This window comes from Scyliorhinus torazame, chromosome 11 (assembly GCF_047496885.1).
Source record: "Scyliorhinus torazame isolate Kashiwa2021f chromosome 11, sScyTor2.1, whole genome shotgun sequence".
In the NCBI taxonomy this organism is placed as follows: Eukaryota; Metazoa; Chordata; class Chondrichthyes; order Carcharhiniformes; family Scyliorhinidae; genus Scyliorhinus; species Scyliorhinus torazame.
The window spans coordinates 27,210,598-27,225,658 of NC_092717.1; the positions used below are offsets into that span (position 1 = coordinate 27,210,598).

The 15,061-nt window shown below is 49.4% G+C and overlaps 1 protein-coding gene across 1 annotated transcript in view; it reads right to left on the reverse strand.

The window, feature by feature from the left end:
• Positions 1-15,061, reverse strand: part of fer1l6 (fer-1 like family member 6) — a 203,395-nt gene that overhangs the window by 102,547 nt on the left and 85,787 nt on the right. The window contains exons 17-20 of the mRNA XM_072467070.1: positions 14,074-14,190; positions 11,389-11,541; positions 9,988-10,168; positions 615-739 (exon numbers count right to left, since the gene is read on the reverse strand). Of these exons, the coding sequence (XP_072323171.1) occupies positions 615-739; positions 9,988-10,168; positions 11,389-11,541; positions 14,074-14,190 (576 nt within the window). The remainder of the gene's footprint in view (positions 1-614; positions 740-9,987; positions 10,169-11,388; positions 11,542-14,073; positions 14,191-15,061) is intronic.

The following is a 15,061-nucleotide window of genomic DNA, read 5'->3' on the forward strand; positions in this document are numbered from 1 at the left end:
TGGAGCCTCTTCCTCCAGTGAGTTGTTTAATTGTCCACCACCATTCACGACTGAATGCAGCACCAAAAAAAACCAACAGAATAAATTGGACAAAATCTGCAAGTGGACGGAACGATCGCGGGTGAAATTTAGTGCAAACGCGTGAAAAGAATCACAAGCCGGTGAGAAAAACAGACGACGTGCATACTCCATCCAAGATGTCTTGGCAGACTCAGGTTCGAGTTACCAATGTTGAGATGCAAGTCCTGGGAAAGGAACTCTGCAATGTTGACAAACTGGAGCTCTGAAGCACAAATAAAATCACAAAAAGAAATGATGTATCGCTATTTTTTAAAATGTGTCCGCATAAACAGCAGTGATTAGGCTGCCCGGGGTCATATTTCGGTCAATAATTTGAATGCAAGATTTTATAGCCATGCAGTGTTATCAATAATATTTATTATAAAGCAAACCGATACTTGGCTATTCAGATTTTTGTACGAACAAACATAACACTACATGCAGGAGAACAATCCTAAAGTAAGTTACTTAAAAATAAGTTTACGATCACGAGAAAACTTAATCGATAACCACAGTACCACATTGCTACTGTCACATTAGCACATCATTCTTACCTTAGTAGTCTGACAATGTGAAACAAATGTCACTTTAGCAAAAGGATCTGAAAGACCAGTATTGTCAGCAGCCAGAAGGCCTCTTGCCTGGTACATGTGGCATCTTAGCTGAAACATGTGGTGCTCTGTTCAATGGAAGAAATACAACTGTTAAAGATGGAGAGGCAATGATTGGAAACACTACACTTTGTACACTACTCTCAGTTAGCAATACTGATTATAGCTGGTTAAAGAAATGGGATCACATTCTCAACTAATGTATCTCCCCTCACTTTTATAGCTAAAGGAACTAGTGTTATAAATGTTTCCAAATTTAAATTCTTTTATGTGAAGTCATTGTGAATGGTGTTTTCTTTTAGTTTTTCAAAAGTAGCTGATATTCTCCTTGCCACTTTATCCGTTCATTAACGAATGTGCAGGTCACAATGGCACAAGGGTCAGACATAATTTTGTCTGGTTTCTATTTTTAACAGACAAACTGTTGGCCTATCTGCATGTGTAGAAATGTGTGGTTAGGAGTCAGATGATTGCCACTCTTGTTTCCGACAATAGAAATGGGCTGTTGAGGTTTTCAGAAAAAGACATTAATTATTTTCATGATCTAGGTGGGAGAGCTCAATCAAGCAGGATATATACCAGCTCACGTGTACTTTTAAAATCCCTCAAGGCAACTTTCACCTTTCAATCCAGGTCAGACCTGCCAGTAAAGATTATAAGACCATACCCCATGCAAAAGCGCAACAATGGACTTTGGCCAACAGCTGCCTCCATAACTAAAATATTTGTTCTTTTAGTTGCATTCACAGAAGAGTATATTACAGGCCGAGTATCCTTTTTCAGAAACCCTTGTGACCGATTGCATTTCAGTATGCAGATATTTTCGGTTTTCGGGTGTAGTGTGTGTATATGGAAGGCCCAGGTCTACTTACATTACAATAGCCGAAGCATAGGCTAGCTATAGCCCACAAATAATAGATTGTTTCTCCATCTGCCAACTCTCACACAACCTACTCCTTATATGTTGACACTTATGACACCAGTAATATAATACCACATTGGTTTGTTACCCACGCCAAACACCTTGCTCGGTTGCCTCACAGGTGCACTATGGTCAGGTTTCTGCAGCTGCTCCATTTTCTTAGCAACAGGGAATGAATTATACTTCCCCTAACCTTTTCTCACTGTTACCCAATAGGGAAATCTGATGGTCTTTTTGACATGTTCACGGTGGAATAAAAGCCCAAAAGAAGTTTTTAAAAACCCCACAAATATCACAAGGTATGGCCAAGGCATCTGACTGTAAACAGTACAGATGAGCAACTAGACTTCCCACACTAAGGTCAGACCTGGTCGGTGAAGTTCATGTGGGCTCAAATTAGAATCTGATCAAAAAAAGTTTGGTTTTTGGATGCACAGATAAAGTTTATTCAACTGTAATTTGTTCATTTAGGTAGTAATTTATAATATATTAATGATTTTGTGTTTATTTGTATGGTTATCGAGGAGATAAGTGCTTTCAATTCCTCCTTTACTCTGCAGAAAACACTTAACTGCTTTTGATGTGGTGATGACCTGCCAATCATAGCTAGATGTTTTAAACATTGCAGTTAGGTTCCAAGCAGGGTACTTGAGATGCATTCAAGGGTGAAGGTAAATAAAAATAAACAATCCAGATACCTGGCTGTCTGGAAACTATTCCCTGTCAATTACAGCCTGCTAAAAGCTATTTCTCTTTGAAAGTGTCTAGAAGCAGATCGAAGGATCTGAGGAGGTTCAAAGCCTTACGATGTGTTTTGGCTTTCAATGAAGTAACAGCTGCTGCTTTCTATGCTTCTGTCTGAGGCAGCAGGTGTAAGTGAAAAGGCAGTGATTTTTCACTGTTTATACCTGGAGTTCTCTTTAGCTTCCAGACAGGGGTAACTGATGGGGGAGGGGGCTCTCTGATATGGGGGGTCTCTGATATGGGGGTCTGATATGGGGGTATGAAATGGAGGTCTCTGATGTGTGTCTGATGGTAGGGGGTCTCTTATGGGGAGGGTTTTAATGGGGGTCTGGTGGATGTCTGATATGGGAGTTTGATGTGGAAGTCTGATATGGGCGGTCTCTAATAAGGGTCTGATGGCAGGGGGTCTGTTGGGGAGGGTTTCCAATGGGGGTCTGGTGGGGAAGGTTTCCAATGGGGGTCTGGTGGGTGTCTGATATGGGAGTCTGATATGGGATGTCTCTGATGGGGGTCTGATGTGGGGTGTGATCCGCAGAATCCTTCCACAGTGCAGGAGGCCATTCGGCCTATTGAGTCTGTACAGACCCTCTGAAAGAGCATCCTACCTAAGCCCACTCCCCTACCCTATACCTTTAAGCCTGTAACCTACCCAACCTTTGGACACCAAGGGACAATTTATCATGGCCAATTCACCTAACCTGCACATTTTTGCATTGTGGAAGGAAACCCAAGTACCCGGAGAAAACCGACACATATACAGGAAGAACGTGCAGACTCCACACAGTCACCCAAGGTTGGAATCGAACCCGGGTCCCTGGCGCTGTGAGGTAGCAGCGCTAACCATTGTGCCACCATGCTGTCCATGGGGTACTGATGCGGGGTCTGATGGGGATGGGGGTCTGATAGGCGGTCAGTGGGGAGATCGGGTCGCCCTCAAGCATGCGAGCTGTGGGGCGGGGGGTGACCCAGCAATTAAAGTTGTTGGGCAGGGGGAGATGCCCCTACTTGTCAGCGATTGGGGGGGGTATAGAATTTGCGTTGTGGGGAGGAGGGGGCCAGCCACTGGTGCTCGGTATCGCGCTGTCTGCTAAAAATGGTGGCCCAATAGCGGGATTCGAACGGAATCCCTCAAGCTCTCCGCCATGCATAAATTAGCATGGTATGGGACAGTCAATCATTTCTGGGCACCACACCTAGCGCCAGCGCAAACCAGGAACAATTCTACTCTGACGGAAGAACATATCTCCGCTTTCGGGATTCTCCTTTGCGCCGGCAGCCAGGAGATTTCCCGACGGCTTGGGGCGGCGCACAATGGGAAACACCATTGGCCGGCTGGTGAGACGCAGAATCCCAGGGGGCGCGTCGCATCAGAAATCTGGTGCGGTGGGACAGAGAATCCCAGCCAGTATCTCCAGACGAAGAATCCAGCCCATATGATTCAGACTGGAGGAACGTAAACAATAGGGTCCCATGAGGGTGGTGTTCAGACCACAACTCTTTTTGATACATATTAGTTGTAGTATTCGGGAAATGAGGGCTAATGTTGGAGTGAGGGAACTGTATCAGTCACATTCTGATGTGAAGAGTCACATGGGAGTAACAGAGTGTAGTGGAGAGCCTGGTAAAAGTCGGCATGATGATAAGACCTCATCAGATTCCTGATGCGCAATCAATTACACTCAAGCTGAAGTGATTTCATAACTGAAGGCTTTAATCTACTAAAACCTTTTCCCCAGCAACTTCGACACAGAAAGTGAAGGCTGCTGGGACGGCACCGTCTCTTATTCTCCGCCTTAAGGGCGGAGCTACATAATACAGCCAATGGTAGACTCCTGGGTCTAACCAATGGTCATCAGCCTCTCAGGTACCGCAATACCTGGTACTACCACATTCACCCCCTGTTAAAAAAGTGTCCGGCGGGGGTGGTGGCCAGTGGTAACAGTTGCATGGTATGACCAGGTATGGAGGTACCGTGCTGTCGAGGATATGTACAAAGTTCACAGTTAGAGTCACAGCGAAGCAATCAGTCGATCGGGTGGCCTGGTCGCCTTCTGGAGCGTCTGGGTTTCGGTGGTGATTCTGGTGGGTGTCCCGGTGGTTGCGACTCTGGGAGCGTGGTTTCGTCCTTCCTGGCAGCTTCGTCACCCCTAGGCGGCGCTGTTGGGGCAAAAGGGTGACACGGGGTGGGGGGGGGGGGGGGGGGCGCCTGTAGGGGGCATCGGTGGGTGGGATGGCCTAGGCAGCAGCGGCGGGAGGACCGACTCCCCAGTGAGGTGCTGTGGGGGGGGGCAATTGTTCGGGTGCGCGTGGGGTTCTGGCGGGCGCCAGGTCCCGAAGGGAGACTGTATCTTGCCGGCCGTCAGGGAACGCGACATAGGCGTACTGGGGGTTAGTGTGCAGCAGGTGGACCTTCTCGACCAACAGGTCCGACTTGTGCGCCTGCACGTGCTTCCGAAGCAGGATGGGTCCGGGTGTCGCTAGCCAGGTTGGGAGCGAGGTCCCGGAGGAGGACTTCCTGGGGAAAACAAGGAGACGTTCATGAGGTGTCTGGTTGGTAGTTGTACAGAGCAGCGACTGGATGGCGTGGAGGGCCATCGGAAGGACTTCTTGCCAGCGGGAGACTGGGAGATCCCTGGACCATAGGGCCAGTAGAACAGTCTTCCAGACCGTTCCGTTCTCCCTCTCTACCTGTCCATTTCCCCGGGGGTTGTAACTGGTCGTCCTGCTCGAGGCGATGCCCTTGCTGAGCAGAAATTGGCGCAGTTCGTCGCTCATAAAGGAGGACCCCCTATCACTGTGTATGTAAGCGGGGAACCCAAACAGTGTAAAGATACCCTGGAGGGCCTTGATGACGGTGGTTGTGGTCATGTCTGGGCAGGGGATGTCGAAAGGGAACCGGGAGTACTCGTCAATCACGTTCAGGAAATACGTGTTGCAGTCGGTGGAGGGGAGGGGGCCTTTGAAATCCATGCTGAGGCGTTCAAAGGGACGGGAAGCCTTTATCAGGTGCGCCCTCTCTGGCCGGCTGAAGTGCGGTTTGCACTCCGCCCAGATTTGGCAGTCCCTGGTGACTGACCTGACCTCCTCGATGGAGTAGGGCAGGTTGCGGGCCTTGACAAAATGGAAAAGCGAGTGACCCCGGGGTGGCAGAGGTCCTCGTGGAGGGATCGGAGGCAGTCCACTTGTGCAGTGGCACAAGTGTCGCGGGACAGGGCATCAGGAGGCTCGTTGAGCTTCCCCGGACGGTACAAGATCTCGTAGTTGAAGGTGGAGAGTTCTATCCTCCACCGCAAGATCTTGTCGTTTTTAATCTTGCCCCGCTGTGCATTATCGAACATGAAGACAACGACCGTTGGTCCATGAGGAGAGTGAATTTCCTGCCGGCCAGGTAATGCCTCCAATGTCTCACAGCTTCTACTATGGCTTGTGCCTCTTTTTCGACCGAGGAATGGCGAATTTCGGAAGCATGGAGGGTACGGGAGAAGAAAGCCACGGGCCTGCCCGTTTGGTTGAGGGTGGCCGCCAGAGCTACGTCGGATGCATCGCTCTCGACCTGGAAGGGGAGGGACTCATCGATGGCGCGCATCGTGGCCTTTGCAATGTCTGCTTTGATGCGGCTGAAGGCCTGGCGGGCCCCCGTCGACAGGGGGAAGGTCGTGGACTGGATTAGGGGTCTGGCTTTGTCTGCGTAGTTGGGGACCCACTGTGCATAATAGCTGAAGAACCCGAGGCAGCGCTTCAGGGCCTTGGGGCAGTGAGGGAGGGGGAACTCCATAAGGGGGCGCATGCGCTCAGGGCCGGGGCCTATAACTCCACTTCGCACTATGTAGCCTAGAATGGCTAGACGGTCGGTGCTAAATACGCATTTATCCTTATTGTATGTCGGATTAAGGATTTTCGCGGTCTGGAGAAATTTGCGGAGGTTGATGTCGTGGTCCTGCTGGTCATGGCCGCAGATGGTGACGTTATCCAGATACGGGAACGTTGCGCGTAAGCCGTACCGGTCAACCATTCGGTCCATCTCTCGCTGGAAGACCGAGACCCCATTAGTGACACCAAAGGGAACCCTTAAAAATTGATAGAGTCGCCCATCTGCTTCGAAGGCAGTGTACTTGCGGTCACTATTACGGAGGGGTAGCTGTGGTAGGCGGACTTGAGATCCACCGCGGAGAAGACCTTGTATTGTGCGATCCTGTTTACCAGGTCGGCTATACGTGGGAGAGGGTACGCGTCCAGCTGCGTAAACCTGTTGATGGTCTGACTGTAGTCAATGACCGTCCTATGTTTCTCCCCGGTCTTTACCACCACTACTTGAGCTCTCCAGGGACTGTTGCTCGCTTCGATGACCCCTTCCCCCATCAGCCTTTGGACCTCTGACCTGATGAAGGTCCGGTCCTGGGCGCTGTACCGCCTGCTCCTGGTGGCGACAGGTTTGCAATCCGGGGTGAGGTTCGCAAACAGGGAAGGCGGGTCGACCTTAAGGGTCGCGAGGCCGCAGACAGTAAGGGGAGGTATAGGGCCGCCAAATTTAAAGGTCAGGCTTTGCAAATGGCATTGGAAGTCCAGCCCCCGGAGGGTAGCCGCGCAGAGGTGCGGCAGGACATACAGGCGGAAATTGTCGAATTTCCTGCCTTGGACAGTGAGGTTCGCTAGGCAGAACCCCTTTATCTCCACCGAGTGTGACCCAGAGGCCAGGGAGATCCTTTGATTTACAGGGTGGGTTACAAGTGAACACCGCCTTACCGTGTCGGGGTGAACAAAGCTTTCCGTGCTCCCAGAGTCAATCAGGCAGGACGTATCATGGCCGTTAATGAAGACCGTCGTTGTTGCTGTTGCGAGTGTCCGGGGTCGACTTTGGTCCAGTGTCACCGAGGCCAGATGCAGCAATTGCGAGTTCTGATTGGGCAGCGTGTAGTCGGCCGTGCTGAGGGCCTGGGGCCCCATCCAAGATGGCGTCACCCATGGGTCGCACATGGTGTCCGGGGATGAACAAGATGGCGGCAGGGATGGACAAGATGGCCGCGCCCATGGGTCGCATGTGGTGCTCGTTTAGGGGGGTGGCGGTGAGCGGTGGGCGGTCGGGGCCTGAAGGGGGGGTTGCCGCGGCGAGCCATAGTCGCTGGAGACCGCGGCCACAGCGCGGGCCTGGCAGACCCCCACAAAGTGGCCCTTCTTGCCGCACCCCTTGCAGGTGGCGGTGCGGGCCGGGCAGCGCGGGCGGGGATAATTCGCCTGCCCACAGAAGAAACAGCGGGGCCTGGCGGCGTTAGCGTGCCGTCTCGCAGCGCAGGCCTGCGGGGTCAGGGGGAAGGTCTGTGGGGCTGCCGCTGCGGGGTGCCACGCAGCCCAGGGGGCTGCCGCGCGGTCGGGCGCATAGGACTGCGTGTTTCTGTAGGCAACGTCCATGGACCCTGCCAGGGCCCGTGCCTCTCTAAGTCCGAGAGTGTCCCTTTCTAGGAGTCTTCGGCGGATATCAGGGGAACTCACACCTGCTACGAAAGCATCCCTGATTAAAAGTTCCGTGTGCTCACTCCCCGAAACTTGCGGGCAGCCACAGTTTCGGCCCAGCACCTGTAGCGCCCAGTAGAAATCTTCCAACGATTCTTCGGGGCTTTGCCGTCTAGTCGCAAGCAGGTGACGAGCATAGACCTGATTCACAGGGCGGATATAATGTCCTTCTAGCAGTTCGATCGCGGCATCATAGTTCGCCGCCTCCTCGATAAGGGGGTAGATCCCAGGGCTAACCCTTGAGCGCAGGAGATGCATTTTCTGTCCTTCTGTGGGGGTGCCTCCGGCCGTCTCGAGGTAGCCTTTAAAGCACGCCAGCCAGTGTTTAAATATTGCAGCTGAGTTCTCCGCGTAGGGGCTGAGTTGAAGGCACTCCGGTTTGATTCGGAGATCCATCCTTCCAGCTTAAGTCTAGTAGATTAAATTGATGCGCAATCAATTACACTCAAGACGAAGTGATTTCATAACTGAAGGCTTTAATCTACTAGAACCTTTTCCCCAGCAGCTTCGATACAGAAAGTGAAGGCTGCTGGGACGGCACCATCTCTTATACCCCGCCTTCAGGGCGGAGCTACGTAATACAGCCAATGGTAGACTCCTGGTCTAACCAATGGTCATCAGCCTTTCGGGTACCGCAATACCTGGTACTACCACAATTCCTATATATAAAAGTAGTTATGTGTTATTAATAAACAGTTATTGCTCAATCATACAAGTCCCTAGACCTCTTCAAGACCCCACCCCCTGGAGCCTGTAAAATTCAACCCATTGTGTTCAAATCTGGGCACTACTCTTTAGGAAGAGTGTGAACGCCTCAGGGACGGCACTGATAGGAGTTATTGAACAGGACCAGGGATGCGGTTAAGTAGAACGATGACAGAAGCTAAGCTCGTTCTCCTTAGAGCAGAGAAGATTAAGGAGAAGCTTGACGGAGATATTCAAAATTACGAATTACAGAATTGCTTAGGAATTCAGACAGGACCTGTTGGCACCCACCTTTATAAAGAACACTGAGAGGTGGAGAAATCTGATACCCAGTGCTGCTTGTTGGAAATTCAGGCTCAAATCCATAGGGTAGTTTTTCTAAAACAGTTTCCATATGTCTGGTTGAACCCAACCAGAGGTAAATATCCACCTTTGCTTGTACGGTCCAGACAACATTAATGGCATAGGCTTTGTTTTACAGTATATAATTTCAAAATTTGCTGATGACATAGAACTCAAATGTAGTAAGCAGTGAGGAGGATAATAGCAAACTAAGACAGGCTAATTAAGTGGACGCATGCAATTTACATAAGAATATAAGAGGTAGGGGCAATGGTAGCCTGTTTTACCATTCAATAGGATCATGGTTGATTGTCTGCCTCAACTCCATTTTCCTGCCTGCTCCCCATATTCTTGAATTCCCTGAGGGATCAAAAAATCTATTGTTCTTGGCTTTATAAACCGAGGCATAGGGTACAAAGGCAAAGAGGTTATGTTAAACCTCTTAGTGTTGGAGGGGAAGCCCCTCCAGGTAAATCACTGAGACTGTGGGGCCTACCTTCCGTACCTGTGGCCACCTCTTTGCTTCACAAAACCAACTCCCTCCTCAGGGCTGCGCTGTTGGGTGGCTGCTCCCATTTAGCTGGAAGCGATTTCACATGGCGGGGGCTATTTCTGTTGACAGCAAAAGTCTGATGGGGCATTTTTAAATGGCCCCTAATCGGGTGCCCAATTTTCTGCCTGCATCACTGGGGTGAGCAGCTTGTCTATTTTCAGTCCTGTTGTTGGTAAAATGACAAGTGTGACCGGATTGGGGAGCAAACAAACCCGACTCCCCTTAATTTTATCACTGCACCGCCTGTCCACCCATCCTCCCTCAACCCTACCCCCTCTGAACCCCACCCCCTGGAGCCTGTAAAATTCAACCCATTGTGTTCAAATCTGGGCACTACTCTTTAGGAAGAGTGTGAACGCCTCAGGGACGGCACTGATAGGAGTTATTGAACAGGACCAGGGATGCGGTTAAGTAGAACGATGACAGAAGCTAAGCTCGTTCTCCTTAGAACAGAGAAGATTAAGGAGAAACTTGACGGAGATATTCAAAATTACGAATTACAGAATTGCTTAGGAATTCAGACAGGACCTGTTGGCACCCACCTTTATAAAGAACACTGAGAGGTGGAGAAATCTGATACCCAGTGCTGCTTGTTGGAAATTCAGGCTCAAATCCATAGGGTAGGTTTTCTAAAACAGTTTCCATATGTCTGGTTGAACCCAACCAGAGGTAAATATCCACCTTTGCTTGTACGGTCCAGCCAATAACACGTTTTCCTGGCAGCTTAAAGGATACACATAATAAAAAATAATTGCAAGTAATGCAAGAGTACATACGAACATTCAAATTCGGAGCGGGAGTAGATCACTCGGCCCCTTGAGCCTGCTCCGCCATTCAATGAGATTATGGGCTGAATTCTCCGGTCCTCCAGCCGCCTGATTCCCGGCAGCGGGAGGCGGTGCGCCGTTCGCTGACGGCGGGATTCCCGGCTCCTAACGCTGTCAGTGGGATTTCCCATTGAAGACACCCCACGCCGCCGGGAAACCCATGGGCAGGGGGGCGCTGCCGGCTGGATCAGAGAATCCCACCGCCAGGGGACGGCTGGCAAATTCCAGCTCATGTTTGATCCCATTCTCATTATTTATTATCAAAATAAATCGCAACATGTTGGACTGCTCTGAATGGACATCGGACTCATTCCAATACCGAGGGGGAAAACATAAGCGTGCAGGTCTGTCAGCTGACACTTGTGTGCTTCCAAAGGGGCTACACTTGGCTAGATAGCTGGTTCAGAATGCCAACAGCATGGGTTCAATTCCCAAATCAACTGAAGTTATTCGTGAAGGATCTGCCTTCTCAACCTTGCCTCTTGCCTGAGGTGTGGTGATGTTCAGGTTAAATCACCACCAGTCAGCTCTCCCCCTCAAAGGACAAAGCAGCCTATTATCATCTAGGACTATGGCAACTTTATCTTTATAGGATTTACAGTGCAGAAGAAGGCCAGCTGGCCCATTGAGTGTGCACCGGCCCTCGGAAAGAGCACCCCACGTAAGCCCACACCTCCACCCAGTAACTCCACCTAACATTTTGTACACTAAGGGGCAATTTAGCATGGCCAATCCACCTAACCTACACATCTTTGGACTGTGGGAGGAAAAACAGGAGCACCCGGAGGAAACCCACGCAGAGAGGGGGATAAAGTGCAAACTCCGCACAGTCACCCGAGGCCGGAATTAAATCCGGGGACCCTGACGCTGTGAGGCAGCAGTGCTAACCACTGTGCCAACGTGCCACCCTTTACTTCCAAAGGATGGCCATACACCAAATGACATCAGCAGGATACCAGCAGCTGAGAGACAGAATTCCTACCTGCCCACTCTATGAAGGAAAAACAATGTACAGCACAAGAGGGTACACAGAGGAATAAAATGAACCATGGCTCCTCTTCGTTTTAAGAGGCAGTGCAAGATTTGGGACATTTCTATAACAAAACTATTATATACTTTGAGAAATAGGGACTGAATCTTCCCGCAGTTTTTTCCTTTTTCGTCCTGCTTCTCAGAATACAGGATGTCTTTAGCCGGAATCCGTACATATGCAATTCTCTTATTGCCCGTGAGCATCCAAATGAACACATCTGGAATGGTGTGTTGTGGCTGAAAATATAACAAAAAATGAAAATCACTCAGCCCATTTTTAAATTTACAGGGAGCAAAACACCGCGGATGTTGGATATCTGGAATAAAAACAGAACATGCTGGAAATTGCCAGCGGATAAGGTAGTATCTGTTGGGACAGAAGCAGCATTAACATTTCTGGTCTGTGACCTTTCATCGGAACCGATGACAGAGTTCATCGTCAGAGTTGACTTTCATTCTAAATTGTATCATGACTTAACGATAATCAGATCATCAGAATTACAAATATCTTTTGCAGAAAACGTGGAAATTGGATAAATAAGGTACAAATATCCTCGGCAGAATTCATCCAATTCCCGTACCAGCCTCCCTGAACAGGCGCCGGAATGTGGCGACGAGGGGCTTTTCACAGTAACTTCATTTGAAGCCTACTTGTGACAATAAGCGATTTTCATTTCATCAGTTAAAAACGTTTTAGGTATCTTTATCAAAACCAGGAGGGCCGGTTTAGCTCAGTTGGCTAGACAGCTGGTTCATGATGGAACGTCAGGCCAACAACGTGAGTTCAATTCCTGTACTGGCTGAGATTATTTATGAAGGCCCTGTCATGATATTCATATAAACATATCATGGTGCAATCACACACACACATTGATGGACAGATCAACGGACCAATCAACACACACGCAACATCACAGCCAATCACCAGTGAGAGCACATGCACTATAAAACAGGGAACACCACAGTTCCCGCTCATTCCAGCAGGGGCCGGCTCAGGGCACAGAGCTCACAGCATGCCACTCAGACATACACCATGTGCTGAGTGCCTCTCTAAGATAGTGTTAGGGCTGGGTCCACAGGTTAACGGGTAAAGTACGAACCACAGCCATGAGTTAACAGATGTTGTTATCAAGAGTAATAAAACAGAGTTGTACCATCTACAACCGTGTTGGTTCGTTTGTATAGCGGAACACCCAACACGACAGGCCCCACCTCCTCAAGTGAGAGAGGAAGACATTAATAGTAATTGTTTTGTGTTCAAAGTCATGAGAGGGTTTGAAAGAGCAGTTAGGGAGAAACTGTTTCCATGGCAGAAGGGTCAGTAATCAAAGGTCACAGATTTAAGGTGATTGGTAAAAGGAGCAAAAACAATTTACATAGCGAGTTGTATGATCTGGACTGTACCACCCAAAAGCGTGGTGGAGCTTCATTCAATAATAACTTTCACACAGAGTTGGCTAAATAATTGAAGGGGGAAAATTGGCACGGTTATGGGGAAAGGCAGGGGGGCAGGACTAATAGGGCAATTCTTTCAAAGGGCTGGCACGAAGTAGATGGGCAAATGTCCTCTTTCTGCAGCTTTATCATTCTATGATTCCATAACTCCTCAGGACATCCCAAAGCACATCAGAACCATTCAATTTTATTTTTAAATGCAACCATTGTTTCGGAGGTCAAACTGGTAACCAATTAGTGCGCAGGCAAGTCCCAGTTAACCTGTTTTTTTATGGTGTTGACTGAAGGAAATGTTTTGGCCGGGACTCAAAGGGGACTTTTGCTCTTCTTGAAGTCGTCCTGTGGAACCTTCCACATCCTGCTGAAGTATAACGATAAGGAGGCTTTATCTTGGTTTGACATCTCACCCCTCAGTACTGCACTGATGAGTCAACCTAAATTAAGTCCTGTATTGGACCTTGATCCCACATCTTTCTGACGCAGAGGTGAGCATTCTACCAACCCAGCCAGCGTAATTATATTATCTTCTGTTTTACGGTTACAGCGATACAGAATGTAATAATATGAGTATATCCATCACTGTGTTATAAATTTTATGGGATGGAAGTTTCAAGCAGTCGAAGAAATGGCAGTGTTCTGAAAGCTGAATTATTGAGGCCTCTTGAATTTGTCACACGTACCTCCGTGACCATAATACTGTACTAAAGCAGGAACGCATCAGTTTGGGGCTCTATAACTTAGCGCATCCAAAACTTTGAAAAATACTTTTGTTGTAAAATTAACTACAGTGTGCATTGCTACACCAAGTAACAGATATTAAGGAGTGTGTCAATTGTTCTCTTGGATAAGTTCTTGAAGGGAAAAGAATACAGGACTGTGAGAAAAAGATAGGGGAGTGGGACTACTGGATAGCTATTTCAAAGAGCACACACCAGAATGATGGGCCAAATGGCCTCCTTCTGTGCTCTTATGATTCATTCAATCGTGGGCTTTCTGCTGACATTTATAAACAGATAATTTACCATCGCTGAAGCACCTTTGGCTGAATTGCAACCTTTTAACTCACTCCAAACCATCTGGTCACTTATTTTATCCATTGATGGAATGTGGGTTTTGCTGGGCAGGCCAACATTTGTTACCCATCCCTAAATGCCCTTGAGAAGGCGGTGGAGAGCCACCTCCGTGAACCGCTGCAGTCCATCCGATTCTTTCGGGGTTTGGGGGAAAGCAAGCGGTGTGAAAGTTAACTCTGATCAGGTTGTGTTCAATAATCAGGTTGATTCCAATGAAACACCCCTTTCTATTCTTCGCTACCTCATCAACAAGAAACCGTAGCTTCGGGATCCAGCTCTGAATTTCTCGCAGCCTCTCGTTCACTGACATTTTCTTCTTTTCCTGTAGCATTACGTTGGCTTCATTGGACGTTAGTTCCTGGAATACAAAACATGAGCAAGATGATGAGTGTGAAGGATGTACCTGGCAGGTTGTTTTTGCTTTTCTGCCAACAGGTTACAGTGAAACATTGAACTGTAGACGTGCGCACACACGGCGGCAACCTGGAGCGGGGACCCTGATCGCTATTGTTCTCCCTTCCATAGTCCAGCAGCTCTGCACTGGCTTAAGTCAGGTAACTCAGGGGTTAAAAGAACCTGGAACAGCTTTGGACAACCTCATCCTAATCCCTCGTGAGCAAATTTTGGCACAAACTAGGCTGGATTCTCTGATTTGACGACTAAGTGCTGAGTCCGGCTTGGGAACAGTGGCATCTTACGCCAGAAAAAACGGCGCAAAAGCTGCACCGATCCTCCATCTGGTGGGGGGCCTGCAGGCATGCAGTGTAAAGCCCCCGGCTTTCCCTGTGGATCGGCCGGAGAATTGGCATGCGCATGGTGGCGGCTGCGCCGTGCAACATGGCGCGGCCGCGCGTGGACCCGTCCTGCCACATACTGTCCCCCAGTAACCCCCCTCGCCACCCCACCAGTGCCCCCAGACCCGCCAAAGCCCCCCCCCCTGCTCACGGAATGGCTTCCCCCCCCCCCCCAACTGTGGCGGCACTGGACTCAGTCCACAACCGCTAAGCTGGGTTCACGAACAAAAATAGCATGAGCGACCCACGCCGTCGGGAACTCGGCCCACTGGGGGGGGAGCATCAGTTGACTTCCTGAGGCCGTCCATAAGGCGTGCCGTGTACTCTAAGTTTCGAGAGGGCGGGGCATCACAAAAAGCGGTGCCGCCCCCGATTTCGGCTCAAACGGGCAATCGTCAAACGCGATTTCGGTGTCGGCGACCAGAAAATCCCACC